This window comes from Vanessa cardui, chromosome 21, assembly GCF_905220365.1.
Source record: "Vanessa cardui chromosome 21, ilVanCard2.1, whole genome shotgun sequence".
In the NCBI taxonomy this organism is placed as follows: domain Eukaryota; kingdom Metazoa; phylum Arthropoda; class Insecta; order Lepidoptera; family Nymphalidae; genus Vanessa; species Vanessa cardui.
In genome coordinates, this window is record NC_061143.1 from 11269377 (window position 1) to 11297251 (window position 27875).

The window sequence follows — 27875 nt, forward strand, 5'->3', positions numbered from 1 at the left end:
TATTGATATTGCTGTGTAGGATACTGACTTTGACAAATGACAAGACTATGAAATTCCAATGATTTTGTCTATGATAGGTGAATTGGAAAAATTAATAGAAGCGAATGCAATTTTTAATATATTTATATATTTAAACAATATTTATATAGAATCATATTTTTTAACGACTTAGAATATATTTCTTAAAAATATAATTCACGATTTATTACCGTTTTGGCATTTTATATTACTATTTCAACATCTGGCTAATTAATCATATAATTTATTTTATAAATAGTATTTTATACAGAAATACCACCTTTATAATTAAAAAAACATTAACCTAAACGAGCACCGCAAGTCAAATTATAAAATTCATTGTTATAAAATCAAAACTCTTAGTACCTATGGGAAGATAACAATAAAAATAAATAAAATAATTTTCTAGACTAAATTTATACGTCATGTATCGTGACAATTTTTCAAGACATTTACTACCTTATGTGTAACTAGTTATTGAAATAATATTAAAAAATAGAGATAATTGTAGACTGCTCTACAATTGGTTGTTTTCAAAGCAATTTTTACAGTGAATTAATCTATCATATCCGATAGTTCTCTACACCACTACTAGGGAAATTAAATTTACCAATTTATAAATATACACCATACTATGTAATAATTAATTTCACACACTCTTACTAAGTACATTTATTTTATTTCACTAAATAATTTAATAACATTTTATAATTATCGTAATTGAATATAAACAAAACTCCATATGTATATGTTGCAACAATGATCACATCTCTGGATCAGGAGCATTAATAGCATAACCAAACTTTTGTAAAGCAATCTTTATGTCACCGAAGACACTAGCATCCTCTATGGTCGCGGGTAGTTTAACCAGCTGCGATCTTGCCAACTTGGAGATAGCACCACGTAAAGCTTTACCCGATCGAGTACGAGGTAATGCTGGCACGGCCGCTGCTTTCCGGAACGCAGCAATCGGACCAATTAAGTGGCGAACCAAAGCGATTAGTTCCTGTGTAACTGTGCTTTCTTGTACTATTTCTTCATCTGCAACAGAAATAATTGTATTCATATTGTAATATAATTAAATTATGGAAAACAATTATAAAACGTCATATAATGAGTCAACATCATCATCATCAGTATTAAAGAATACATTCAGTTAATTTCTTTCAGTTTGTATATCTTTTATGTTGCAACTTTGTACAGTCATTGCTACTTATATAAAGGTTTCTGTCATAGTACAATAATTGAAGTTAAGTACAAGTTTAGTAGTAATAGTATTAGTCTCGTAAACAAGACATCATAGATAATATCGAAATATCGAACTCCACCGAACAAAAAAATAAACATGGTAAATATCTCGAAATTAATAACTGTGAGATGTCCAATGTGACTTCTTCTATCTATCTATCTTGTAACCATAATTGTTTGTATCCAACATTGGAATTGCACAGGTCTCAATACACTTACCATCCTGAGGTGGCCTCAAGACATACAGACATAAAGGTACATCTCCTTTAGTAGGATCTGGAGCTCCAACGACTATGGCATCAGCAACCCTTGCGTGTTTCAACACAACATCTTCAATCGCAGCCGTGGAAAGCCTATGGCCAGCAACGTTGATAACATCATCAGCTCTTGCTACAACCCATACTGCGCCTTCTGCACTTATCCATCCCATATCTTGTGTATCGTAGAATCCCTAAATTATTGCAAAGAAATTTGGTACTTTATTTTACGGTATAGATCAAGATGTTTGCAAATAACGATGCAAAGAATAGTATTTATATACAAATTAAGTTATATCTTATATCTTACCGGATATTTGTCGAAATAAACTTTTTTAAATCGTTCATCAGATTGCCACAGTGTTGACGCAAAGCCCGGTGGCAAGGGTACTTTTGCAACTAGCCGCCCAACTTCGCCAGAATGACATTCAGATCCATCTTCTCTTAAGGCTCGCACTAAAGTTTAAATTTTTATACACATTTACTCAAACTCAAAAGCTCTAGCTAGTACTTTTTAATAATACTATTTTATTTTCTGTCTTAAAGCTCATATCTGTGAAACTGACTCGAATTATGTACTTAAAAGACTGTATTCATAGAATGTATTCATACATTATACATATGCCTCATTTTCATACATTTTAAATACATCATGTTCAATAAAAATATCATACATACGAAATCATATAAAATGTTACGTGAACACAATATGATATAATGTAACAAACAGAATTAATATAAGTAATTGTGTACAAACGTAAGAAATTCCATAGATAGGTTTGTCTTGTGAATAATTTGCTGTAGAAAAAATGAGAACTTTTTGGAAAGTTAGATCTACATTGTCACGGTAAAATTTAATGCCATCTTATACTCACGATCATATCCTGGAACTGGATATCCCGTGGAATGAGGTCTCACACCTTTAACGCCATAGCCAATACAGGCGGCTGTTATTGGCGATCCTGTTTCTGTCTGCCACCAGTGATTTATTACTGGAACGCCGAAAATATTTTCAGCCCAGTGCTGCACAAAATTATATTATACACTTAAGACCCATATAATAATTATTATTTTTGGTATATATCTGTCTGTTTCTTATTTTGGTTAAATATGAGATTTTTTACTTTTATATTTTCCTCAACATCCGACGAGAATTCTTTATGTTCAAAAGATTTAAGTAACTAAAGATTAAAAAGTCTTAAGACTCTGGACCCACATAGGACTGGAGGTACTAGGGCAACAGAGAACTATAAGTCAATATATGTATATTTTTTAAATTGAATATGTATATTCTCATATATTTCAAGCTTGTCAAATATTTAATTACTACAAACAAATACTTCGAAACAGTACTTAGTAATGTAATTACATTTTGACTAAATCTAGATATCCAGACATGTATTACATTCAAATTTTTAACTCGTTCGAATTATGCGAAACTTTCTTGTGGAGGTCATCGATTATAAAACCCGCTTTGCAATAACTTAAAACATTTTTTTCAAACTGACTCTCTAATGAATGTACATTTTGACCTGTTGGACTGAAGCTATTACTATGCAAATTGTCATTCACCTTTATATTGACCCGCGTTCAATAAAATAAAAACAGTTAATTTTACAAGTAAAATATATGACGGTGTCTTTTTTTTTAATTTACTTTGTGTACGCATATTTTTAATAATGGTGCTAATGTTGTTTGTACTTATTTATTGTTTTACAATTACGTTCAATTTACGATTCAAAGAAAAAATAACTGCGTTGTCGTTCTGGTAGCCATGTCATAAGACAGCCTTTAATCTATATTAATATTTGATGAAATTTTGTATGAAGCAAACATGAATTCCAAAAAAAGGACATAGTCTACTTTTTTGCCTTACAAATAATAAATAAATAATAATAAATCTGAGACAACATCACATACATTACTCTGATCCCAATGTAAGTAGCTAAAGTACTTGTGTTATGGAAAATCAGAAGTAACGACGGTGCCACAAACTCCCAGACCCAAGACAACATAGAAAACTAATGATAATCTACAATGACTCGGCCGGTCGAACCCGGGACCACAGAGTGGCGTACCCATGAAAACCGACCTCCGTGCTGTGTATAAACACAGCACGGAGGTCGTCATAAAACAAATGACAACCTAAATCGCGAGCGTAGCCGCTGGCGACGACTAGTAAAAAATAAAATGAATACGATTCATATTATTTCATGTTGCATAACTCTTACCCTGGTATCTTGATCGCAATGTTCACCAGCAACGACAATAGTCTTCAAAGATTTGCTGCAATATCTTCGAGCATATTTTCCTGCTGGATCTGTTCTTTTTAAAACGCGAAAAGCAGTCGGTATCGTAAAGAGAGCGTTTACTCTGTGTTGTTCTATTATTCTAAAAAAATATTCAAATAAATTATTCATTATATTTTTTATCATCAATATTCTTAAAAGAAACTAAACAAGAATTAAAAAATGTATAAGTATCAATACGTTACTTCTTTTTAAATACTTTATTTTAGGAAAGCAAGTGATGGTATAATGGGTCCACACTTTTGCATTGTAGGAAATTAAAAAACTTGAGTGCGCCGCAAACCACGGTATTAAAAACATTACGTTTTGTGTCTAGAATAATTATACTGGTTCATGGGACATAATAATACAAATAACTACTGTCTAGGTCCAAACCCTAGCGAGACTTCCCAGAAGTGGATTTAAGATAGCAGGTGGTATATAAAGCAAAATAATTTTACCTGAAGTACTGTCCGGGATCAGGAGTTCTGTTAGGTTTTCCTTCATACAGAACACTCGTTAAGCCAGCCAAAAGCGGACCGTAACAAATGTACGAATGTCCAACAACCCAACCCAAGTCTGAGGCCGCCCACCAAACACCTCGCTTCAAACCATATACTGTATGCATAGACCAGCAAAGAGTCGCTGCATGACCACAAGGACGTTGTATACCTTTTGGGTCAGCAGTTGTACCTAAAATGTAAAATATAAGACGTAAAATGGCTCTTAGTTCCTATAACTTGAAATAAGTTCTTAAACTTGAATAGAAAACTTATAAATAGAATCTCCTAAGTTTTACTTACCCGAGGTATATAAGATATATAAAGGCTCATTTGCTTCAGTTGGAACGCAAGGCACAGGGTCAGCTTTGAGCGCTTCATCCCAACAAATATCTCTATCTTTTTCCAACGAACACTCTAGCACGCGTCTCCGTTGATAGATTATGCATTTATTAGGCTGGTGTGAGCTCTGACCCAGAGCTTCATCGAGTATGTCTTTGTATCTAAAGCAATAAAATAAAAGAACTTTAAGTGAGATCTTGTATTTAAATCAATTAATGTATATAATTCCGTCTTCGATAAAGAAACACTGTCTACTGCGAAACATTTTATTATGAGCATAAAAACGAACTACTCCTTAAAAATCAGAAATGTGTTTGTAAATTTCAATTGGTTATTATGCTGACTAAAAATTAATTATACTTTAATCTAGGTTGTCTGACTTGTAAATTGAATTGAAAAATAAAACAAAACTTAATCTAGGTAATATTCGAATTTACTAATTTCTTATATCGCAGCAACTTGTCTATGGACATTTTAAATATTTTACATATGTAAACTTATTTTGCGAATATTATATAAATAAAAATATAATTTTGTGTAAAGTATTATATAAAAATATGCAAACCGGACTATTTTATTTGGTTCGACTCCACAGCTGGCTGCTATGATAACTGTTGGTTCCGCATGTTCAATCCTAGTTCTCAGTTCCCGTGCAGCAAATCCTTAAGGTAAAAACATTTTATTTAAAAAAAAAATGTATTTCAGAAGCTAGAAAGCATTTATTTTTCTGGAATCTCTGTAATAATTTCTGAAGTATTTAAATTTCTAGTATTAATTTTAAAACAAATAAAATATTATTCTAACTGTAGGTACTGGTCTATACCATTTTATTGCTATTATTATGTTGTAGGTAGTTGGACCAATTAATCGAAAGACTTGCACAAACCTTAAGCAACAAGTAAAATAGATTCTTATAACGTTATGCAATATGTATAACGTTATGATAATGTATATTAAAAGAAATTACACCATAGACAATTTTAAAAAGATTGTGGTTATTTTTTAATTTTTCGTTGACTTCAAAGTACGTTATTTTACAATTTTTGTCTTTTAAATTTGACTATTTATTTATGTATACTAGTTACACCAATAATCCAAATTAAATATAATGCCTTTTAAGAGTGTACTTCAAAATAATGAGAGTTTACCTCCAAATACAACAGAATGTATAGCTCCAATTCGGTTAGTCGCTAACATGGCTATAACTGCTTCCGGGATAACAGGCATGTATATGACAACTCGAGAACCTCGGGTCACGCCTAGTGACGACAGCTTGCCGGCTAATCTTGACACCTTTTAATGAAAAACATATTAAAAAAAAGCATAGACAAAATTGTTAAATTTAGACTTTTCCATTTGAAAGCTATCTAGTTAACTAATTATAAGAAGTAATTTGAATAAAAATGTTTCTCTAATTAGATTTAATCAACTATTCGTTCTCGATAAATGAGTAAAGGTAAAAACATAAATTTGACATTAACTTAATGCTATACCATTAATTGAAAACTTGAATTATCTGTGGTATTAAGTATGGTTCGTCATAATGACGTCATAAATGTCACCAAAGTCGATAATGATAACGGACCTTTGGAATTTAAAGGGTATTATAATTTTGTAACAATAGCAATACAAAGATTTCGATTACGTCACAATAACAGAATAATACCTGTTTATACAGTACGCACAATAACAACAGCTTGCGTAAACATTGCGTATTTAAATTAACGCAAGCCCGTATAGTACGACACAACTTATATATAGCAACGGCAAAATTCATTAAACCGATTTACACAACCAATAGAAATAGCTCCCTATCGCGCCATTCGACGCTATTCGTCGCTATCGATTCTCGCGTCAGTTCAACCCCAGAATGCAAATCGACGTGTCAAATTGATGAATATTAGGTCATATGATATTACTCGTTATTACGTTTATATAAAGTTCATATTCACATAAGAAATAAATATTGATAATTTGGGTTAGTGTACTTAATTCGGATATGTTCGATTTTACGAATTTTACCGATGCTACATCTATGTTGTGTAGTAATTTAGTATTTTTTTATAACAAACATAATGGAACCTAACCTCAAACTGGTTAAAAGTTGCTCGTATTCTGCAATGCTTTAATTTAAGTTGTTAATGTCTCACCTGATCTTGCACTTCAGAATATGTGATTCTTTTTACAGTGTCCGTCAAAGGGGAGTCGTGGATGAGTGCTATCTGATCACCCTTGCCCCCGGCCACGTGACGATCCACAGCGTTGTGACAAACAGACATCTCTCCACCTACCCACCTAAGAGAAATTTTTAATCAAATAACTAATTAAAGTAACATGTCAGAATAGGACTTTGCAAAGGAATTTTCACCTGTCAAGATATGTTTTGGAACTTATTGTAGCGTGCTGCTTCATTTGGATTTACTCAAGGAGCTTTCCTTTATCATGTTGTTGATAAGGATACGTGTGATGGTAGTTGTGATGCTTTTGGCCCGGTATTAAATATTTAATCCGTATTCGAAGAAATCATACTTTCCGGTTTCTAATTAATCTTTGTAATTTTTTGTGTTTAAACTTGACGCTCGATAAATTAGGGGCTAACTAAAATTACAAGCGTCAGATTAGTAGTAAGACCTTAAGTGTCAGGCAATATGTTTCTACAACATTTTTATTCTCGTGAGTATATTGTCACTTTTTCACTATAATCGCGTAGCAGTAAGATGGATACGCTTCAAAAAATCCCTTTCCTCTATTTTATTCAAGTTTAGTGTAGTAAATACTGTTTTTAAATGTTTCTTACAAACTAAGTGGGTAATAAATTTTTATAAATAAAAAAAACCGCCTTCAAAAATGAACTAAAAAGAAAAAAATAATCAGTTACATCCATATCCAATTTACGATTTTTTAATCACCTCTCAAAGTCGGTGCCAACATTGCTAATATAGGAGCATAATACATAATACATACATACAAAAACTAAATCTATTTATTGTATAGATGACACCATTAGACAAACCTTACTATCGATACAAATTAAATGATTTCAATTTAGGAATTTATTTACTTTGTTGGCACCGACTTCAAAAGGTGATTAAAAAATCGTGAATTGGATATGGACTGATTATTTTTTTCTTTTTAGTTCATTTTTGAAGGCGGTTTTTTTTATTTATAAAAATTTATTTAATGTTTTTCAGTGTTGTTTTGTAATTTATAATTACAATTGGTAGTGTTTATCATTCACTTTATTATACTCAGTACATTTCGGCTTTCGACTCTAAACATAACTCAACGCCGTTTCAATACGATGTGGACTGCAACTCAAATTAAGCGTTACCTAAGTTACAATAGCCTAATGTTAACTGCTCATCGCCTATTAGACAATACCATTTTTCCTGATGCAATGCCGTTAATCATTGAGGAATTCTCCTGGTAATCCACCATAGCTAGACTTCATCATATGCATGTTTACTAACATCAATTGCTTGAAGACTATCTTAAAGAAATAGAACTAAACCCGTAAAATAGTTACTAACTAATAGGTTCTGATTACCAGTTGTGGTCTTCATCATCAGTTCCACTTCATCAAATGTCACTTTTCGTGAGCATATGACCAAGGCACTTTGAATAAAACCGAAATCACTATAGGTGTGCCTATAAAATTTGAGGAGTTCCCTCGATTTCTCCAGGATCCCATCATCAGATCCTGATCTCCTGACAATGGGACTACCTGTAAAACATGCCCTTTCAAACAAAAAAAGAATTGTCAAAATCGGCCCAGCCATCTTCGAGTAATTCGGTAACATAGATAAAAAATAAAAAAAAAAAAAAAAAAAAAGGCCCCGACGAATTGAGAACCACCTCCTTTTTTTGAAGTCGGTTAAAAAAAGAGAAACATTTTTTGATTTACTTAATTTTTGTGTAGCGCAAATCGCCGAATTGACTCGATATCATTCGTCGAGGGCTTGATTAACATTCACTATGGATGCGAAAAAGTTGCGTTTTTAACGTCGACGCAACTTATCGTAAGTTCGGAACAGAAATTAAAGTGAAAATAAAGATATATTAATCATAAGCTCTTAGCGCAGTAGTACTTAATATAGCTGAGTTATTAGCAAATCGCATGAAATAAGTTAATCTAAGGTTTGTTTAGCTTTTTTCCTCCTTCCAGTGAAATATGCTATAGTTACCGTTGCGCTGTAAGACTTATTAACCGTCCTTTATATAATTCCAAACATTAGAAACTAAGAAGGCCTATCGTTTGTGCCTGTAGTTACACTGGATCAGTCTCCCTTCAAAACGAAAAATCTTTTTTTATGTGATAAAAAAAAGAGCAAGGGGCAAAATCCGTTCGAAAAAACTGCCGGCAAAATCTGGTTCCACATAGTGGTTGTGCGTGGCAGAAAATGTTTTAATAATCACGCTGTTGTGAATTTTCGGACATCTACGTGATGCGGGTGAAAATTGGAATTTGGACGAGATGTCCCACGGTGAAATTCAGCAGCCGGGATTTTTGCAAACAATTACTCGGAACATTTTCCGGGAAAAATTCGGTGACCCAACATCTCTATGCAAAGCCAAAGGATCAACAGCAGTTCGGTTCAGATTCTCGCTAACTCGAGCCGCTCTACGTTGGATATGGTCAAATAGAAGGAGCTGGTACTGATGAGAGGATGGAATCTACCCAGACAGTCTTGCACAAAGCTCTACCACCAAATGAATTATAAGACAATACATAAAGTTAGGAATAAAAATGTGAAATACAGCGAATTATTGGATCGAACATTTTATCACATTATTATCAATATTATCTACATTAATATTATAAATCTGAAAGTAACTCTGACTGTCTGTCTGTCGCTCTTTAACGACCAAACCGCTGAACGGAATTTGATGAAATTTGGTATTAAGCAAAATTGAACTCCAATAAAAAACATAAGCTACTTTTTTCCCTGACACATACAACCAATACCCTTAAAGCCAAAGTGCGAGCGAAGCCGCAGGTGACTTCTAGTTACAAATAATAATAATGAGATATAGTATATTTTGTCTTTCTTACGAGGCAACTAAATCCTACACACACGGCCCGTAGCTAAGCGCGAGTAGGAGCTAGGTAATGTCATAAGCAGGTGAGATGGATAAAGTCGTGAGGAGTTTGGTGTTGAGAATAACTCATCTCGTGCTCAGCGGTGCAGGAAAACATCAAACATAGAAATTCTGCCACATGTGTATTCCACCAACCCGCATTGGAACAGCGTGGTGGAATATGTTCCAAATCTTCTCCTTAAAGGGAGAGGAGGCCTTTAGCCCAGCAGTGGAAATTTACAGGCTGTTGTTGTTGTTGAAGCTTTTGGATAAGACCCCAGTTGATGAGTAGACTATTTATTATCATTATTACTGGCTGTTTAATGAAATATTTTAATAATCAATCTAACTATAGCACTATGCGTCGAAATATAACTAAACCCAATTACATTAAATTACATAGTTCATTGAACTTGGCCTATGGATTACCTACTCGTGTACGAATGACTTAATTGTATATGAAATCATAGTATTAATTCAATGACAATAATACACACACAAATATAACATGTCTCGAAGTTTGTATTTTACGTGTTTCATAAAAATCATCATTCGTAAATTAAACGTGGTGCGAAGGATTACAATGTGTAATTTATTCCATGAATATAGGTATGACTAATATGAATACACAAACAAAACTGTCGACATATATTGTCGAAGTTATTATATACGAAAACAGTCAAAATGCACTAAATATACACATTTTTCTGTATGATATATCATATAAGTAGGCAGCTGAGCAAATGGACCATATACACCCAGCTTTGCCAATGTGTGGTTTCCTTAGTAGACGCAATATAATATAAAAAAGGTCAACACGAAAAAATACATCAAATATCATGTTTTTCCCTTTATTTCTGTGTAGAATTTTGGGGAATTAGGTGAATAGGCATTGGCAACCCTCCATACACCTGAAGGTAAGTGGTACCTACATTGCTCCTCTAAGAAATTTTAACCTACCCTTATATCGCTGCACCACAAATCCTGGGAACTAAGATTTATACCTTGTTTGGTATATACTCGTACCTAGACGGGCCTTTGACCAAGCCTTTTCACCGAGTAGATATTTTGATATAAGTAACATATTATTTTAAGTTATTTTTTCATTAAAGAGATATTATTATCACTAGTCTCTAGTCTTATATACCCTAAATCTAATATTTATAATAGAATTAATTTGTATTTAAGACTATATACAAATCTTTCAAACTTAATATTGTGCGGTTTGTGAGAAATTCGCGTAATATTCGCTTCGTCTCTGTCTCGCAGATGTGTTATTGTAAAATTAAAGAGAGATAGAATGAATAATTCATGATTTTAATTGTAGTTTGAATGCATTGACATACTAGAACGATGTTATAGTTTTTTAGATGCGGTGAAAACGATTACTCGATATACCGACGACATCCGATTTTATATTAGTTTCGATATATCGGATACATGCTTAACTGTCAGAATAAGGACAGTAAAAAACAATTGATTGTATACACCCAAAAAATTTAAATGAAGGAGTACATATTCTTGAGTGAACAATCTATACTTAAATTTCATGCTACTCGATTTTGAATATCGATTCCACCGAGACCTTAAACGACTTAGTTACGTCTTATATATTAATTAAATGCAATTTAATTAATATTTATTCTACAAACAAACAAACTAAATTATCTATTTTTTATTGAGGTAATATTTTTATTATAGTTAGTAGTAAGTAATATACTATAAAATTAAATCTTTTTAAATTTTATAGATATTTTATAAGCAACATATTTTCTTTCGTTGACTTGCTATGGTTTAATTAACCCTCAGCTAAAAGGTTAAAAGTGTTGTGTTAATAAATAGTAAATTACTTTATTCATTAAACTGTACATACATGTATTGATTTTCAACAAGTATGATACTGCCTGTAAATAATGCCTCAGTATAACTGAATTTGTTTTTAGTTTTATAGGTATCGTAAAATATAATTGGCTAATGGCTTTCTGCAAGTCTTGTTGTAATCCGGGTGGGTACTACCCACTTATCAAATATACTACGAAACCACAATACTTAGTATTGTTGTGTTTCAGTGGTGGTCTAATGAAAGAGCAGAATACATTCGCAAGGCCCATTACAGTGCCAGAGGTTGATGGTGCATGACAATATAAGGAATGATTAATATTTATAACAATTCCATTGATTATGTACGGTGGAGAGTATTTACATCAGAAATCTATAAATAGTGGTAGGATTTTATATAAGTCCGTCTTGGTAGGTATCAACCACTCAGATATTCTACGTCCAAACAGGATTATTTAGCCCAAATGTTCAAGGACGGTGGTGATTAGTTTAACATACCTATACAATAAAAAAATGTGCCCTATTAAATAGCCTTAAATAAACTATGTTTTCTCAGAATTACTTAAGCAGGTGACTTAAACAGGTGGCTGTGGGTTATTTGGGAAAAACTGACGCAACGATGGTGGCATACGAATCTATACTCAATTTATTAGAAAAATGGATTGTAAGTGTTACCATATGGCAACACCATAGGGATATACCTTACACAAACTCTCCGACTGTGGATAGCTCTCGCTGATAAAGCAATTAAATGACAAATTATCTTAATAAAAATAAAAAATAAATTGATTTAATGTAATCAATAATTGTGTTCTCATTTAAATTGTAAACAAATTAAATTAATAAGTTTAACTCATTAGTTTGAATTTAAATCGAAAGAACAATGGCGAAATAACTGTTGTTAGACCTCAGAAGCTAAAACATCAGTTATTTTGCTATTAAACATAAATACAGCAACGATTAAAAGGGCAAAGGTTTTTAATTATTTATAAAAAATTAGTAATTATTTATAATTATTTCTATGATAATCTTTTGTTTTTTTTTTTATTAAAACTTTAAAGCTACTTGAACATTCGAAAATTTAAAAATTCCAATTTAAATTTGTAAATTAACATCGTAAATATGTATGGTATGTGATATGAAGTTGTCAGTTTCGTACGATTTTATGTAAGGGCTCGCATTTTAAAAAATAAAATTTTAACAAAAAGAAAAACCGACTTCTAACAAAACACTATTTTAAAACAAATAAAAATATACTAAAAAGTAATAAAAATAATTGCATATTTAACATATTTTTGAGAGTCCTCCTAGGTAAAATGAAATAAAAAATATTAGACTACTTAAAAGTCGATTTACGATTATATAACGTAGTTATAGTTATTGTTATATTTGGAGCCGGTGTCAGCCACGGACACACGCTTCAACAATCAAAAGAAAGAAGCGATACGAGCCTCTTGATTGACCCAGTATGATATCGTATAAAAGGTAATTTGTAAGAAAAATATTTCTTAAAGTATTCTCGTATTGTTTTTTGATAGATATAGTATAGGGTTGGCTGACACCGACTCCAAATATAGCAATAATTATAACTACGTTATATAATCGTAAATCGACTTTTAAGTAGTCTAATATTTTTTATTTCATTTTACCTAGGAGGACTCTCAAAAATATGTTAAATATGCAATTATTTTTATTACTTTTTAGTATATTTTTATTTGTTTTAAAATAGTGTTTTGTTAGAAGTCGGTTTTTCTTTTTGTTAAAATTTTATTTATTTTTTGATTTTAAGTGAAGCTGATGTAGACTTACATTTTTTTCCTAATATGGATAGATTAAGCGTGCCGTTTATATGAATCAGAAACTACTCCGGGGACAATTTCAAAATAAACTTTCGAATAAAGCAAAAATAGACTTTCGAAAATGCGGATTTAATATGTCACGCGGCGTAAACTACAAGGATCCCTCGAAAGAGCTATAAGCGAACTCAGCAAAAAATCTTTGAAAAAGACCAACTATATTTCGGACATCATATGACATCACATCACATACACAAAATTTGATTAAAGATAGTAAGAAATTCTGCCCCATATCGCACCCTAACTGCGAGCCGTATAGGAGTTCCATCACTACATAGTATAAAACAAAGTCGCTTTCTCTGTCCCTATATCTTTAAATCTACGCAACGGATTTTGATGCGGTTTTTTTTAAAAGATAGTGTAATTCAAGGGGAAGGTTTGTGTATATAATACATGAACAATATAGTAAAGAAACACTGATAATTTTAGAAGTTTGCGATGTGATGTCGTAAATAAACAAATTCTGTAGTATATTTAGTATAAGTATTGCACCCGTGCGAAGCCGGGGTGGGTAGCTAGTTGATTATAATATTCGACTATGATAATTACATAAACATAACCACATTACGGAAGGTGACTCAAATATCCAAATAACCTATAAATAAAAGATTCGACTGAGTATCGCTAACGTGCTCCTCAGAATTGTTCCGTTCCCTTCCGTTCCGTTACTTTGTCATGGATCCTGTGCTCAGAACCTTACCAAACTTTCACCAAATTACCCTTGAAGTATATATTTTATAATAAAAAAAGAATTATCAAAATTGGTTAACTTGATTTTCAGTTATTCACCGATTTGTCGCGCATATACATAATGCAAATTTAAGACTTATGTCGTTTTCATATGGATACCATCATGGGAAAAAAATTAAAAAAAAATGGGACCCCACGGGAAGCACTACCTTTCAAACAAAAAAAAATTATCAAAATCGGTCCACCCAGTGAAAAGTTATGAGGTAACAAACATAAAAAAAAAAAAAAAAAAAAAAAAAAAAAAATACAGACGAATTGATAACCTCCTCCTTTTGGAAGTCGGTTGAAAATATCTCTGATTTTTTTTTCACCACGCACCAAAAGAAGTAAAACGTTATAAATAAATCACGATGGATTTTAATGTTTAAAAAATAAGCTCAATACCAATAAAAAATATATAAATTATAATCGTTTTATTTGTAATAAATACATTCTAATATTAAAAGTCAATATAAATTAACATTGATGAATTGTTTACAACTCTACGTTTTATTAGAGATTTATTTACTAATTATTTCCAAAACATTGCATATGTAAACAAAAAATCTCAAGCACGACAATAACGAAAAAAACGGAGATAATATCAAAGTTGCATAAGTTATTGTTATTTTCTAGAATTATTGTTTTTCCTAAGCTTAATTCATTTATCTAGTTGATACAGAATATATAAAATATAACGTTCAAAACATTAAAAAATTCAGCGTGTTGTTTACGTGTAAGGACCATTTTCGGATATTAGTTCATATGACTCTTAGATATTATTGCGTTTTAAGCGCAACAAAGAAAACAGGCCGGATATAAAATGCATGTGTGTGCGTAACTTTCATTGTCACGCTCACGAACATTTGTTAAAAGCGCGCTGTGTCACGTGTCGATCAATACTGCGTTCTAAGTGTTGCCAGTTGTGTAACATTTCCCTTATTTGTGAAAAAAAAATAGTTTTATTTTTGTGTAATTAGACTTTTTAACGTGTGTGTAGAATTATTCATATAGATATTTGGATTGAATTATTTGCAAAAAAAAATGTTTATGAAGATAATGATTTATTTTAATATATGCATTCTCCATTGTACAACTTCGTTGCTATAATTTCGTAGAACGAAATATTTTTCTCGATTCTTGATATTGTATTACGCAGAAGTTGGCTTTAACATAATACAGTTAGCTTTTACTTTTAAATATCCGATAGAACTTTTACACTTATAGCCCAACGCTCAATCGTTCATTAATTATCTTGCTAACCTATATTGCCACAATTCCAAACTGAATAGGTTAGCAAGATACACGCCTCAATCAAATATAATTTTCGAATACTATTTTTTCTCTTTTTTTAGCGTTTCAATAACTTCTTTGAGGGAAGCTATTGTCTTTTTAAGTCGCAAATTTTTACGTCTCAAGGATTGTATTTTCAACACATGTTTTTTCTGCAGTTTAATCCTCCTCCGTAAATCATGGCGCATTTTTGATCGTTGCGGTGAATCGTAAACAGAATCAAGATCTGAAAAATCTTCCTCTTCTTCTTCATCCTTCTTCTCTATTTCATTGTTTTCTGGCTGCCCATCGCCGATTTGGCAGGTTATTACTTCCCAAGGCTTAAAACCTTTGGGGCTGGGCGATGTCATGTCTTGTCTAGACATGTCAGATGTTTCCACACAAGGAGGAGAGGCATTCTGATCATCTTTTATAACACCGACAGATCCTACAATAATTCCTGGAGGTTTCTAAAAAAACACAGAGTTTATTATACACTTCTTATTATACGTTGCTTTACTCATTTCAAACATTAATAATTTTTTTGTCATAAATTGAATGAATGGAATGAAGAAAACTGTTTGCACCAAATAACGAACATAAGAAAGTAAAACTTCTTTTTCTGAATCGAAACTAAACTTACTATATCCTCTGAAGTGTTTGTTTCACAGTCACTTGTTTTTTCTATTTTTACAATTTTTTCTACTTTTACAACGACTTCTTCACTTTCATCATCTGATTTTACCGACGATAAGAACAATGCCTGCAAAAAAGTGCCGAATGATTGATTATAAAAAAAAAAACAAATTTAATAAACTTACATAAAAAGTGCCAATAATAAATTCCTAAATTTGCAAATGAATTAAAGTTGTGTATAATACATAATACTTGGATTCGTTTATGACAATTTTCTTCTTAAAAAAATAATTACCCTGATCTAATACAGAACCTGCGTAAAGTCAAGTTGTACGGTATGCACTTTATACGGTATTTGTATAATATATAATAAAAAATATCTATCAGATGACGGTGGCATTTATATTTGATAGTTATAATATTTGTCATTTTTTAAATTTCAATTTCTCCCATAAACTTAATGCTAAATTTCACCGCAAGGAGCGCTACTGTCAACTGTCAAGTTCACACAGAACCTTTTACACTGTTAAGCCATAATCAAACTAATAATTGAATTGAAACACATTGATATTAAATTCCTACAAACTTATATAAAAAAATTACACATCTAAGTCAGGTCGTTAATAGAATTATGTTTTATTTTACTAATTCTGAAACTAAAAGTAATTTAAGAGATAAGTAGAGGATAAAATGACAAAAAAATGGTTACTTATCGTTACACGACTACAAAAAGTAATCTAAAATATATAATAAATACCTTGCAAGGAACAGCTTCTCTTTTTAACCTTCGACGCCCTTGATTGTTGACGAAATACAAATCTTCAGAGCGGAAATGTTCTGAACAAACAACTGTAGTTTTTGCTGGTATCCAATTATCTTCACCGCGGCTTTTTTTAATTATTTCTATCCAACGACCTTTCAGAATAGGATCATTAGGTACTCTAAAAGAATAGTTAGTGATTTAATAAATGATAGTAAAAGACAATGGCTTAAGAATGTAATTTTTTTTAACGCTTACTTGAATAAAAACAGTTAACTGATGCTAAGATATCTTTAATAAAAATAATAATATTTTGAATCTCAATATACATAATTTTTTTAATTATGTGCCTTCATTTACGATATTTTATAATAAGAAGTGGCAACACTTTGGTTTATGTTTTTAATATTATCATGATTTTCTGAAATATTTTTATAACGAGACATAAAAATCTTATGTTATACACTTACTAACTTAATTTTAATTTTCCAAACATGCAACACTATAAGTGACATCAAAGTCAAATGGCGTTTGCATTTTGACATAAGTTAAGTATTATAGAACTGGCTAAATTAATATTTAATTCGATTTATATTATACTTACCGGTGAAAGGTAACCTTTTTAGTCGTTTTCAATCTTCCTTTATAATTCCGGCACACTTTTATAGCACAGATCGTCATTTTAGTGAGCCAACTTTCATCGCAAAACGCGAACTATCTTCTTAATGACGCCTTTAATACTGAGCGGCCGAGCCGAGAGCCGACAGTTGGCTGATAATTTTATTGACGTATACGAACTGACGAACTCATACAGAATGTCAGCGCATTATTGTTATAAAATAATTTTTCGTTTTTATATAAATATTGTAAGCTACTACAAAATTGTATTATTTTTCACATTTTGTAGCTGAATTTGTTACAAAATAACTTGATTTATGTAAACTTCGAATGTCAACAAATGTCGACTATTTGAAGTTATACTCTTCATAAAGTTATAATGTGTATTGATAATATCATTATAATGTTTTGCTTAACTATTGATTACCCTGGCGTACACAAATCTTAAACGTAACTTAATGGCGTATCATTTACAATAGATTAACAAGACACATTTAGAGAGAATTATTTTACTACTATTGTTTATTATATTCCTTATTTTTTTACGCAACAGAAACCTTTAGAAAGGTAATCGGGTTATATGAGATTCTTAGCCACTTTAACCATTGTGTCTTAGATTCGGATAAGAAAGGCTTTGGAATCGTGTTGATATAACGCATTCCGCGAACTCTCCCGCGCTGTGCTCCACTCGTGAGCTTTCGTCAGGAAATTTGTTACATTGTTTTTTTTTTATATATATATTTTAAATTTAATATCATTTCTTTATTTGAAGTGAGAACTGTGTAGTGTATCCCGCCTGTTTAAGAGATAAACGCATGATATATTTATGCATGATATTTGTATTGTCCGCATGAAAGCAACACTATTTCGACATCCTAAAAACGAACAATTTATTAAGGAAAAGATTTGGAACATATTCCACCACGCTGTTCCAATGCGGGTTAGTGGAATGCACATGTGGCAGAATTTCGATGAAATTAGATACATGCAAGTTTCCACACGACGTTTTCCTTCACCGCCGAGCACGAGATGAATTATAAACACAAATTAAGCACATATATATGTGGTGCCTGCCTGGGTTTGAACACGAAATCATCGGTTAAGATGCACGGGTTCTAACCACTGGGCCATCTCAGCTCTAAAAAAACGAACAATAAATTGACATAATATACTACATATTTATAAATAAAGTCTTGTTAAAAATAGCAGTAGGTATAAAAGATTACTTAAATATTTAAATAGAATTTAATAAAAAACGAACGAAAAAGTAATCGATAGTATATCATTAACTCCAATGTAATCCTAATTTATACATGTATATGTAGCTTAATTATGTATATTATTGCTTTCATGCCTCCACTTGTGATAGGAGGGTTCGTTTTTTGCCCAGAGGATCGAAATTGCGATTCAACGGAGAAATGCTGTTAGCACTCTTGTCAACTTTCCACGCGGCTTTTTAATTCATATTTTTAAGGACTTAATATTAATAATTCTTATATTATGTTAAAGAGTCGAGATGGCCCAGTGGTTAGAACGCGTGCATCTTAACCGATGATTGCGGGTTCATTCCCAGACAAGCAACGCTGATTCAAGTGCTTAATTTGTCTTTATAATTCATCTCGTGCTCAGCGGTGAAGGAAAACATCGTGAGGAAACCTGCGTGTGACAAACTTCATAGAAATTCTGCCACATGTGTATTCCACCAACCCGCATTGGAACAGCGTGGTGGAATATGTTCCAAACCTTCTCCTCAAAGGAAGAGGAGGCCTTTAGCCCAGCAGTGTGAATTTACAGGCTGTTGTTGATGATGATGATATTGATATATTATGTATCTGTATATATATTTTTTTATAAGACATATAAACAATACCAACCATTTTGTGAAGGGTGGGTTGTTGTTGTCGAGCACTCGGTCCCACGGGCGCGTCCATTCCAACTCCTTGCCCACTTCCCCCCAGAATCCCTCGGGGTCAGCCAGTGAACGCTTGTAGGCTGTCTGATACTCTTCTGTGACGTCACCATTTTCTTTTCGAAAAAAAAATTGTAAAGTTACTTTTTGTTTCTAATTTTTAAACTAAAATTTGTCACGATCAGATATACTTAATTCAACTAGGCTTTTGCATGCACTTATGAATCGTCATTTAACAGACTATTTCGCAATGTAGATTCTATCGAGAAGAGCCGGCAAGAATCTCAGTTCCACGAATTCATCATTCAAAAACACAAAGTCATGTTATTAAAATATAATTATATATGTTAATATATCATGTCTGGAAGTGTCTATCAATTCCATTAGATAAATGAGTTTGTTAACCCGAAATTAATAACTTTTATAATATGTAATGTGTGTATGTTTAATTGGCTAGACGAGCTTGCATATGGTATTGCTGATTTTGTTAAAGAAAAACATACAAAAAAGCTTGTTTATATGAACTTATGACACAGTAACATTATCGGGTGTACATGGAACTTTTCATCAAAATCAGACAAATTGTCTAAGAACATTGAAAAACAATTATTGTTTGTTGTCGTCAGCGACTTCGTAGGGCTGGTCGTTGAGCGTTGGGCATAAAAAAGTAGCCTATATACTCCCTTGGGGGTTATAGCTTGCTATCAATCGGATTTAATATGATTCAGTTCAGCGGTTTAAACATGTATAATAACACACACATACACACACAGAGACAGTTACTTTCGCATTTATAATATTGGTATACATCGTATTACAGCATGCAAAGTACGTTTTCTTTTGTTTTATTTTACGATTTAACGAATTATTTTCCTTCTGTTTTGTCACCATTTGTAAGGTTCATGTTTCTAACTTTAATATGTATATATTCAAGTAAGTCTTTTGTTACATGTAAATATTATAATTAAATTAAAAAAAAAAGAAAATTAAATTACTGAGTACTTTTATATGTACGCCGATCGTATTCACGTGATTTGGTTGGTTGTCTATTGTTTAAAACTAAATAGGTTTTATGTGTATTGTTAGAAGTAAAGATAAAGATCTTTGTAGTTGTAAAAACATATGTTTTATGGAATTTTCTGGAAAATAATTCGATTAATTTATCAACAATCGCTCATAGACAATGGCACTGTAAGAAAAAATAAGCAACCTTTGTGCTGAGAATTAAATTTCAAACGTAATTATATTAGTGCAATTGTTCACTCTAAGCCACATACCATAAATTATTTGGTGCTGTGTATGGGTCTACTGAGGTCAAAGCACATTTTTGAGATATTTGTCAAATCATTTAAACACTAATAAATGATTGTACTAAAAACGCCATAAGTTTAACCTAACTTTTACCAATGATATTATAAATGCGAAAGTTTTGTCTATCTGTCTTTCGATTGCTCTTTGATGATCGGATGATCAAATCACTAAAATGCATTTATTGATATTTGGTGTGAAACAAGAAATATGTTCCATACCTTCTACTCAAAGGGAGAGGAAGTCTTACAGGCTGTTGTTGTTGATGATGTGTAACAAGCTTGTCCTCCGAAAAAGGACTTTAAAGCCTTACCATCAAACTCTACAACGCGCATCAAGACAGACAACTAGTGTTATATAAAACAACCTATGTAATAGATAACATTCAAATTAAGTGTTTTAAATTTGTTCAATATTTGCCTATCGAACTGGGCCATAGATATTTTTAGATGGATATGTAGGGTAAGCTTGTTAACAGGAATTTATGCATTAGGTAAAATAACTTGGCACATTAATTTGATAGTGACGTGCCAACAACTGACAACGATAACAACAGCCTGTATATTTCCCACTGCTGGGCTAAAGGCCTCCTCTCCCTTTAAGAAAAAGTTTTGGAACATATTCCACCACGTTCCAATGCGGGTTAGTGGAATACACATGTGGCAGAATTTCTATTTAGAAACTTAACACATGCAGGTTTCTTCATGATGTTTTCCTTTTATTTTTCTTTTATTCAGTAGTGCTTGCTTGGGTTTGAACTCGCAATCATCAGTTAAGATGCACGCGCTCTAACCACTGGGCTATCTCGCCTTAATAGTTAATAAGATTAACAAAAATTCAGGTCGCTATTCCTGAGTGAAAACCATTTTGAAGATTTAATCTTGAACGGGCATTGCGTTATATTTCAAAAATATTTCGTTTTGTTATTGCTTGTTAGTTTCATCGTTTAATTCTAGATTGTTCTATTAAATTATATTACTATTACTATTTATTTCTGATGTAATATTATATATTCCGTATGAAAAGTTGTTTTGAAATGTTTTCCAAAAGTTTTGCATATATTGTACATCGTCACAAGGGATTTACCAAATACCTACTGTACGACGCATGTTTTTGAATTTCTCAATATTATATTAAAATACGTCACAAATATAGTAACACTCGAATTAATTTATGTTTAAAATTTAAATACGATATGTTATACGATAATATAGTGTTTGATTCTCCGATTTACCTTCTAGCATAATTGGTATAAATCACGGTAATAAACTTTCTACCAACCCGCATTGGAACAGCGTGGTGGAATATGTTCCAAACCTTCTCCTCAAAGGGAGAGGAGGCCTTTAGCCCAGCAGTGGGAATTTACAGGCTGTTGTTGTTGTTGTTGTTGTACGGTAATAAAAATCGATGATGTATTTTTACGGTTCACTTTGATCTCAGTCATGGAAAGTAAGAGGACATCTGTTCAGAAATTATAATACATATACCCGCCAAATGCCACGGTTACAGCTTGGTGGAATAATCTCCACAAACTTCTTAGGGAAAAGATCTTTTTCCAAAAGGGAAATTTACGCGCTGTTCCTTACTTTAATAACCTTTATACTACGGGATTCCCATTATTGCCAAACTTTATCTGATCTTCGCTTTTTATCGTTCATTTGCTGTTGAATAATATTTAATTCTTCTACCTATTGAAGTTTTTTAAGTGTATATCGGACATAATAGCAAACTATTATATTTAATTATGGACGATTGTAAACGCTTGTTATATTAATAAGAATGATCACATTTCACGTTAAAACGCAATTCCAGTGCTTATAGCGAGTATAGAGGCAGTTGTGACTATAGTGCCATAAAAGTTCACGTTCAAACGGCGATGAATATATTCAAGAGTGTAACAAATTTAATTGAAAGTTAAAAAGACTTTTAGTAATTTTTCAAAGAAGGACTTCATCGAAATATTAAAGAAAAAGTGATTAAATATTCTCGCAAATTTGAAACGACAATGATATCTATAAAAATCTATCTATCAAGCATATTCGAAAAAAGAAATTATGCAAAATAAAAAACAATAACGATGATTGTATTGTAACCAAGATGGACACCTTAAATAAGATCCGCGCTACACATATCTGAAAATACTAAAATACTAAAACTTACCATAATTTTCCATATCAGCGGGAGTCACGAAGGATTTCGTTTTCAATTCACTTATCGACGTTTCGAATTTCTTCTTATCCATTTTGGATTTTATGTCGTTGTCTTGGTACATTTTTATGAAATATATTTTACGTGATTGTCAATGAATATTATGCACTTTGGTGAATTATGCGTTTAACCGTCGATTCCGACGAATACACGGCACGGTAATGGTACCTTCGCAGGAGTTCACGTTCATTTGTATTCGTGTATATGAATGAGAAACCTTTGATCTACTGAATTATTAATAGTAAGTATTCGAACTGAAAAGAGTTTGACGATGTAAAAATTAAAACTGAATACGTCTTTGTATTCTAGATTAAGATACGGAATTGAATTTTAAATTATGTTTGAACAAGGTTAACTTCATAATGCTTTTTTCGAATACAACTTGTGCACCCCGTCGTGGTTCCTTGGTTAATTTAATCAATGATGTTTTTCTATGTTTGATCTCTTTTAATTCCTAGACTATTCATGTGTGCGACGTAATGGAGCGTTATTTAAATGTTCTACGCGTTTAAGATTCTAGCTAAAAAACATAACATAAGTATTTCTTTTCAATATTTGTATTATACGCATGCGAAGCCGGATCTAATTAGTTAAGGGTGGAATGTTTTTGAGTTGTGCAGTGTGTCAGATGTGTAGTTTAGTGCAGTAAAAATGGGTTGGTGGAAATGCAAGCTTTCTAAATGCTATACCTACTAATATTATAAATGCAAATGTAACTCTGCTTTCTTTTGCTCTTGCACGCCTAATCCTCTGACCCTAAATAGATGAAATTAGGTATAAAGCAAGCTTGAACTCTAGGAAAGACATAAGCTTTTTATGCCGTAGTATTTACCTAATATATTGTAACATATCTTTTCGTCATCAACTTTTCTAGTATTTAATTGGATGTAAGTAATATATGTTTTCAGTTTAAATGAACATACAGACAAATGTTTCAAGTTCTTAGTTTCTTGTGTACATATTGTATGGTGTTACCTGCGTGGTACATTAACATAAATTTATATTTTTATGCCTTATCTAACTAATCTCTAAAAACATTGTACTAATATTTTGAAATTCAATGCGAACGCTTGTGCCTTGTGAACATCGGTAGAACTTATCCTAGATCGGGTCGGATAATACTTTACTTTTATAATTTTATTGTATATATTACTGTACTTTACATATATTCTTGTTATTTTATAGTTAAAGCTGTTGTGTGAATTAATTATCGTTCAAGGGACGTGCTAATTCTAAATGGTATTTGGAGCCCAAAAACCGGCGTTGGCTTATGCGGGATATATTATATTTGTCAATCCATATAGATTAGAATAATGTATTATTTCTAAAAGAAGTGTGTAGCATGGTAGTTACGTCAATACTAAAAATCATGCTCAATAATACAACGTCTTCGGTGTTTTTTTTAATTTGTTAACTTAACGGACGCAGATCCCGAGGTCCTTATTCAAACTATTTAAACAGTAGAAACTACAAAGCAAAAAATTTAATAATTAAAATTAATATTTTTTACAAGCCATATATTCGTATTATATGCATTTTTTTAGGTTAGACTGCTTTCCACGTCAGCAAACGCCAGGCCCATATTAACCGTAACGGGGCCCCTTGGCCATGACTGTTTACCCTTCTTAAGTTTAAATGTTTTCTTTATAAATAACATACGAATTTTAATTACAATGACGATTAGTTTTCATTTAATTGTGAAGATCTAATCATTTCGAAATTGAATGAAACAGATGTTGTCAATAATATAATTATCAATGATTTATTTAAGACCATATTTCCCAATTTTTGCTTTGCCCGCAGTTGACCGTTGGATAACCTTAATCCGGTATCCGAGCAGAAGATACCCCCTTCATAAAACTTAAAAGACTTCCGACAATAAATTTCTAAGAACTTTCCAGAACAGCCTTATGTTGGTTGTCCTCGAAAGAAAAAATATAGAATATAAATTGAAGAATTTTGCGCACTCTTCAGAGAAATGATAGAGGTTATAATAACTCGGATAAAAAGAGCGAAAAGTAAAGAAAAAAATATATAAAATAGACTATTAGTGGTTCGGGTGTTACGTGAAGGTAGGACTTTGTACAAGCTTCTCTGGGCGCTCTCAAATTTTCTTCCGCCAAACAGCAATACTTAGTATTGTTGTGTTCCAAGGGTACTTACCCTTAGGTATTAGTGTACCTAAAGGCACGAGGGACGTAACATCGTAGTTGCCAAGGTTGGTGGCTCATTGGTGATGTGTGGAATTGTAAATATTTCTTACGGCACCAATGTATATTCGGTTGGTGGCGTCTACCCGTTTACCCGCCCTGAACACACCACTGGGTCTATAGGACCCTAAAATACAATGACACGGTAACTGCATGAAACCGTTGCAGACATGCCCAGGTAAGGAGGATTGCCTCAAGGCCCATACTCCTCTTGACCTAGGCCAAGTAGAAAAAACACTCTCTTACCCGTCCTTTAACTTAGACCATAAAAAATGATTATTTTTATATAAATAATAAAAATGATACCTACAGAAATTACAACAAATTAAGTATAATTACGTTCATAATTAAAAAATATAATCTACTCATATTAATTTACATAGTACTCACAACATCAAACAAAAAAATCAACAACTGTGGGAAAATAATGTTAATTGATGATGGCGTCATTGAAATGAATAGTTTATATTGCGGTCGAAGAACGTTGCTCTGAGGAGATACTATCATATACAGATACACGGATGATCTGTAATAAATAACAGCGCATATATTTTATAGCTGGGCAAAAGCTTCCTTTCACTGTCGCGATGTTTTTATTCAACGCAACGCAACGTATTGAAAACAATGGTAAGTGATCAGAGCCGTATTTAGGGGAGGGCAACTGGGGCAACTGCCCTGAGGCCTCCACATGAGAGGGGGCCTCCACATGAGAGGGGGCCACAGTTTTCAGCAAGTTAACAAATACTGAGATATAGTCAAATTATAATAACGTTACTATTTAATATTTTAAAAGTTACCGATACAAATACGAAACAATTCATAGCTTACTGATTGAAATAAAAAAAAACTGATTAATTCATAATAATATAATTTTTAGGGTGTTTGTGGCCCCGGGGCCTCCACACCTTTAAATCCGACTCTGTAAGTGATGTTTCCCTGGATTTGAATCTTATATATTAAGGTAAGGTTCATGTTTTCTAGTCGCTGGTTTATTCAGATCAATGTTATGACGATTACGTCTGGCTGATCGATTTCAACTGAAGCGGCCAATTTCAAAAGACAGCCAGATACGCAGGAAATACTCCTAAAGTGTGTACAAACATAAACTAATACCTATTCTATTTACTTTCTTAATTCGATGGAACGGCCAATCAGACACAGAACCAACGACTTTACGTGCTTACCCAGAACGTACAATACTTGTAATTTTGGAACTTGGGTTGTTATTGAGAATTTCAATAGAAAACCCAATAATTTTTATCGGACCGAGTTGGCGATTAACGGCCGTATCTCTAATCAACTCAGTAAAGTAATTTTATTATTAAAATGTAATCAAGATAGAATAGTATCAATCTTAAATTAGCAAACAGTACTCAAAAATGTCAAGTATATGCAAAAAATTGTGGAGATTTTGATCCTTTTTATTAATTTTGTTTTTCGGGCTTAACACAAAGCCCACAACACACAAGTAATATTATTAATAATAAGCATATTAATTATTCATGCAATCAAAGAATCCTTATTATTTATATAAATATAAAAATATTATTCTTCTTTTTTGGGAAACAAAAAGTACACTATAAATAATGAACACTTTTTTAATATCTAAATAATAACAAAGTAGCACGTTAACCAATCAAGTTACTGATTAATATTACAAATAATAAGCGGAAAAAAACAAAAAGACAATGGACAATTAAAACCAAAATTTAACACAATTAATTACCAACATAATTAAAATAAAACAATGAATTTTAAAATAAAAAACATTACATGCATAACACACGAAATTAACATCGATTAATAAAAATACGAGGATTTTTACTTTGCAAATTTAATGTTTTATTGTATATATCAGTGACGATGAATAAAAATGTTTTTAGTTCATTTTTCTAAAGATTTTCGATTGAAAATGTGACATCGAATGATACTTGCCGAAAATATTTTCAAATATCATTGATGAAGGTATTGAATAGCAAAGGACCTAAATGTGGATCCTTGTGTTACTCCTTAATAAACTGGAATGAATGTTGATCAAACTGCCTGATTTATATTATCTTACATTTAGTAAGAAGATATCCATTGAAGTCCATCCTATAATAAGTTATACTTACTTGCTCTAATTTACTCAGTAGTAGTATGAGATATTGTGTCAATAGCTTCAGAAAAGTCAGTACACGATGCCCATCTGATCATTCGCATCAATGACATTTTCTACACATTGGTTCACACACATTACGGTTACTAATAAAACCGTGCTGTCCACCAAAAAGACTTTTATAATAGAAGAGAAACAATCATAAATGTTATTAGGTATCAATCATTTTACCTATTGTTCTAAATGATATTTTTATAAATTAACCCTTATTAATAACACACACGAGGAACGAGCACTTTCATACAATATAACATAGTATTTGAACGTATTAAAAAGAAAAATATTCATGGTATCTCGTCAGTTCGGCAGCCGGCAACGCACCTGCAAGCCCCCTGGTGCTACAAATGTCCATGGGCTGTGGCAGTCACTTTCCATTAGGTGAGCCTCCTGCTCGTTCGCCAGCTATCACAAAAAAAAACGAAAACATTGTTGCCAAATATTGACCGCCAAGATCAAGTAAAGTAGGCAGAATTACGTTTGTGAGTGTCAAGCCTAGCTGTCACGCACACCAAGATAATAAGTTTGGCTTGTTTGTTCTTTGGTAGAGCGACTATCTCGACACAACTTAGATGTAGCATCAGAAAATTAAATAAAACCGATTACTGCCGATTTACACAACCAATAGAAATAGCTCCCTATC

At 32.1% G+C, this 27875-nt stretch overlaps 2 protein-coding genes across 2 annotated transcripts; both read right to left on the reverse strand.

The window, feature by feature from the left end:
* Positions 1 to 590: 590 nt before the first annotated feature.
* LOC124538978 (acyl-CoA synthetase short-chain family member 3, mitochondrial) lies at positions 591 to 23050 on the reverse strand. Its single transcript, XM_047116270.1, has 12 exons — positions 22820 to 23050; positions 19317 to 19467; positions 6804 to 6948; positions 5802 to 5946; positions 5219 to 5315; positions 4615 to 4814; positions 4273 to 4504; positions 3755 to 3914; positions 2399 to 2546; positions 1834 to 1979; positions 1486 to 1717; positions 591 to 1059 (listed from the first exon to the last, which is right to left on the reverse strand). The coding sequence occupies exons 1-12, from the start codon at positions 22929 to 22931 to the stop codon at positions 782 to 784; spliced, it is 2046 nt and encodes a 681-aa protein (XP_046972226.1). The 5' UTR covers positions 22932 to 23050; the 3' UTR covers positions 591 to 781.
* Positions 15202 to 17596, reverse strand: LOC124538979. Its single transcript, XM_047116271.1, has 4 exons — positions 17429 to 17596; positions 16822 to 17005; positions 16072 to 16191; positions 15202 to 15898 (listed from the first exon to the last, which is right to left on the reverse strand). The coding sequence occupies exons 1-4, from the start codon at positions 17503 to 17505 to the stop codon at positions 15491 to 15493; spliced, it is 789 nt and encodes a 262-aa protein (XP_046972227.1). The 5' UTR covers positions 17506 to 17596; the 3' UTR covers positions 15202 to 15490.
* Positions 23051 to 27875: the final 4825 nt, after the last annotated feature.

Excerpts from the sequence above, each read along its gene's own strand:
- LOC124538979 (XM_047116271.1), bottom strand. The coding sequence starts at position 17,505 with ATGACGATCTGTGCTATAAAAGTGTGCCGGAATTATAAAGGAAGATTG. Across the intron at positions 16,192-16,821 it reads GAGAAGCTGTTCCTTGCAAG|GCATTGTTCTTATCGTCGGT; the intron begins GTATTTATTATA and ends ACTTTTTTGCAG. Across the intron at positions 15,899-16,071 it reads CAAACACTTCAGAGGATATA|AAACCTCCAGGAATTATTGT; the intron begins GTAAGTTTAGTT and ends GTGTTTTTTTAG.
- LOC124538978 (XM_047116270.1), bottom strand. The coding sequence starts at position 22,931 with ATGTACCAAGACAACGACATAAAATCCAAAATGGATAAGAAGAAATTC. Across the intron at positions 5,947-6,803 it reads ATTCTGAAGTGCAAGATCAG|GTGTCAAGATTAGCCGGCAA; the intron begins GTGAGACATTAA and ends TTTCATTAAAAG. Across the intron at positions 2,547-3,754 it reads ATTGCGATCAAGATACCAGG|CACTGGGCTGAAAATATTTT; the intron begins GTAAGAGTTATG and ends AATTTTGTGCAG.